At 39.4% G+C, this 3,025-nt stretch overlaps 1 protein-coding gene across 1 annotated transcript; it reads right to left on the bottom strand.

Annotated features, from left to right (window-relative positions):
• Positions 1 to 1,724: 1,724 nt before the first annotated feature.
• On the bottom strand, positions 1,725 to 2,773 carry LOC131890700 (uncharacterized). Its single transcript, XM_059240107.1, has 4 exons — positions 2,769 to 2,773; positions 2,281 to 2,392; positions 2,035 to 2,217; positions 1,725 to 1,952 (listed from the first exon to the last, which is right to left on the bottom strand). The coding sequence occupies exons 1-4, from the start codon at positions 2,771 to 2,773 to the stop codon at positions 1,743 to 1,745; spliced, it is 510 nt and encodes a 169-aa protein (XP_059096090.1). The 3' UTR covers positions 1,725 to 1,742.
• Between the last annotated feature and the right edge of the window lie 252 nt (positions 2,774 to 3,025).

Below are 3,025 nucleotides of genomic sequence, written 5' to 3'. Positions count from 1 at the left end.
ATCAACGCGAATCTGACGAAGAAATTTCCTAAAGTTTGATTTTCATGCGATAAATTGCACAACAACGTTTTCTTGTCCTTTGTTCAATTCAAATCACTCATGACAAATCCATATTTCATTTTGATTGGGCCCAAACTTCCACTTTCAAAACCTGTAGCATCAACAACAAATTATTACATCATCCACAATTCAACTATAGGCTTTCTCATTCTCCCAACGATATTCTTCATGCAATCGCTGATTCATCAAGCCTCATTCATGATTCGATAATAAAGTCATGAAAAAGTCGACTCCATTTTCCACAGTGATTGGTTGTTCAGGGCAAGGTATTGAATCGGTATCTGTCGATGACAATACAAAAACCGATTTGGAGTGGCCGATCACCGACTGATGAGGAGGATTGAGCACAAGATCTCCAATTTAAAAAAAAAGCTAGCGGTGATCTGAATTGCCTGAAAATAATCGTTTTTCTCCCTGGCTGGGATATTATTAATTGAGGCCTCACCCTGCGATTGACCCAAAGATCGTTCATTTGAAGTCGTCATTGCAATTTGGCTACCACATACAACAACTTTTAACATGGCCAACATGACAGAAAGCGGGTGTTCTTCCAAAGCATTAATTTACATGTATATTCAAAATAGTGTTTGGACTTTAGGTTCTGCGAATAACCAAGGAAATATATAGAGAAAGGATTACAAATATTGTCAATCTTCTATTTTATTGACCTGGTTTGGTTGTGTTTAGAGCAAGTTTAAACGAAATATGTGACCTGGTTAACGCCGGAGAACTCAACCCACCAACCCTGCAAAAGCACCCCTTCTCATGACGGTTAAAAATGAGGCTCCCCTTTTTGCTCATCAACGACTTTAAAACGCATAATTACCTTCAATTATCTTTAAGCTCAGGTTGTCTTTAATTTCAAAACTGATGGAAATATATATACACACATTTGACTGTTTTCTATTGGGTCAATCATCATTTGATTTCAGATCAACCATTTGACATTATGGTTACGATTAGACAAGGTATAGAAAAATAATCGTCACTCCATACAAATTGAAACTCATTCGATTTTTGTATTGACGTTTTGGATTGCGAGCTTTTTTTCCTCTGTAATAAGGCAATTGAGAGCCAGTCATTAACTAAATGTGACCTAATCACACAGTTCACGGTCCACCAATGAACTCGTTAAATTTGGACTTGATATTATATCCCTGAACCTAATATCTTTTGGAGTGGCATTTTCTTTCGCTCTTCAACTCAACCACTTAACATCAAGCAACAAATCTAAAACTGTTCCCGAGGTTAGAATATTAGTATTAAGAAGTCTATCCAGTCAACTAGGTTCTTATCCAGGTCAAAAGGGGTCCAATCCTTCATGCACATATCATCTACAAAATTGACCTGAGGACCAACGACCAACCACCAACGACAAGAAGAGTGGTAGTTTCCCCACACACATCAGTTCACATCAGGTTCAAGGTGGATAATTCGAAGCACACGAAACGTCCTATTCTGAAGGTAGATCTCATCAAATCAGGTCAATGCACGTAAGGAACGCTAGCAATCATGAATTATGGCTTGAATACAGAGAGCGCAAAAAAACACGTACCGAAAATATCCTCTGGCTCTACAGTACAAAAGGGTGGGAAACTCGAAGCTTTCTGGGTCAGACGAGAGAGCCATCACTCACATCCAAGAATGGCCCCATAACTAAAAACTATCAAAAAGTGGAGCTCTTATATTTCGTCAGTAGAATGCAGATTAGTGTTGGATTTGCACATAGGGCAGACATATCTAATAGAACAGGGTGTCGAACAGGCTTTGACCCGTCCAGGGTGCCGACAATGGTCTTTCAACACTCTTTGACATTCCCGTCGAAACACCTGGGAACATTTACAAGGCACTTTACGGCACTCCCGAACCGGTCTGGATATGCACTTCTGAGGCTGGAATGGAATGGAAGCCAATTAAGCGGATTGCTCACCATAACCACAAACACAAATTGAAATGTTAACTACGGCAACCCACCTGTTCTGGACACACTTGATGTGGGAGAAACTGACAATGTAATTGGGGATACCGACGACACTTGGTCTCCAAGCAACCGGGTTGTTTCATCCGGCAAGATTCCACGGGGATCCGTTGGCAATCCGCTTTCGTTGCACATTCCACCGTTGGATCGTGGATAGTCATGCACTTAGTCACGGGTTTCTATGACGGTAACAGTATTATGTAATGAGTGGGAATTTTTTCATGTCCAATGGTCACACTCACTTGAAGACAGTGGGGTTTGGGCGAAACGGGTGGCTGAGTGCAAGGGTTGGGATCGCATTTCTGGATTTCATACACCTTGGCCACTTGAACCGGAACATCTTTNCGAATGTCGCTTTGGGACCACAGAAAACTGTTTTAGATACACGTTAGGCTCTTTCAGATTTCAACTCTTTTCAATGCATCAAAAAGAGCAAAGAGTGTTGTCTTTATAAAGTATTTGCATTTTGTGTGCATGTTGTAAGTCAGTCTTTTATCAAACTTTGGTGAATAGCTTGTATTTCTTTTTAATGAGGGACCATTTTTGTTTTCGTCTATCAACTATTTGCCTCCCCTTTTATGATTTGTTTTTGTTGACATACGGCTGTTAATTTTTTACTTTTATTTTCCATAACTTAAAGTGCAAACAAGAATTCATTTTCCCATAATTTCGCATACTTTTTGAAAAGCCATATCCACCACTAATACAGGTTTCATTCCATACATTCCACCGCATGGTTAGATGTCAAATATTTGCCTTCGTAAAACATACTTCTATTCATGCCTTTTATTTTCAATCGCAAAAAAATGTAGCAATGTCGGAAGAACACTGTATATACCACGCGATAATTTATGAGAAATTGCATAATTTTAACACATAAAGTTCATTTAACAAGACGCAATTTCAAAATACAGATTGATTTCCACTTTCCAGTGTCTCTGTCAACGGGGAGAGAGTCAAAAGTGCCAAATGGGAAGCTTGTCCTTC

Source organism: Tigriopus californicus, chromosome 11, assembly GCF_007210705.1.
Source record: "Tigriopus californicus strain San Diego chromosome 11, Tcal_SD_v2.1, whole genome shotgun sequence".
NCBI classification, from domain to species: Eukaryota; Metazoa; Arthropoda; class Copepoda; order Harpacticoida; family Harpacticidae; genus Tigriopus; species Tigriopus californicus.
This window is presented reverse-complemented; position numbering and strand designations above follow the sequence as displayed.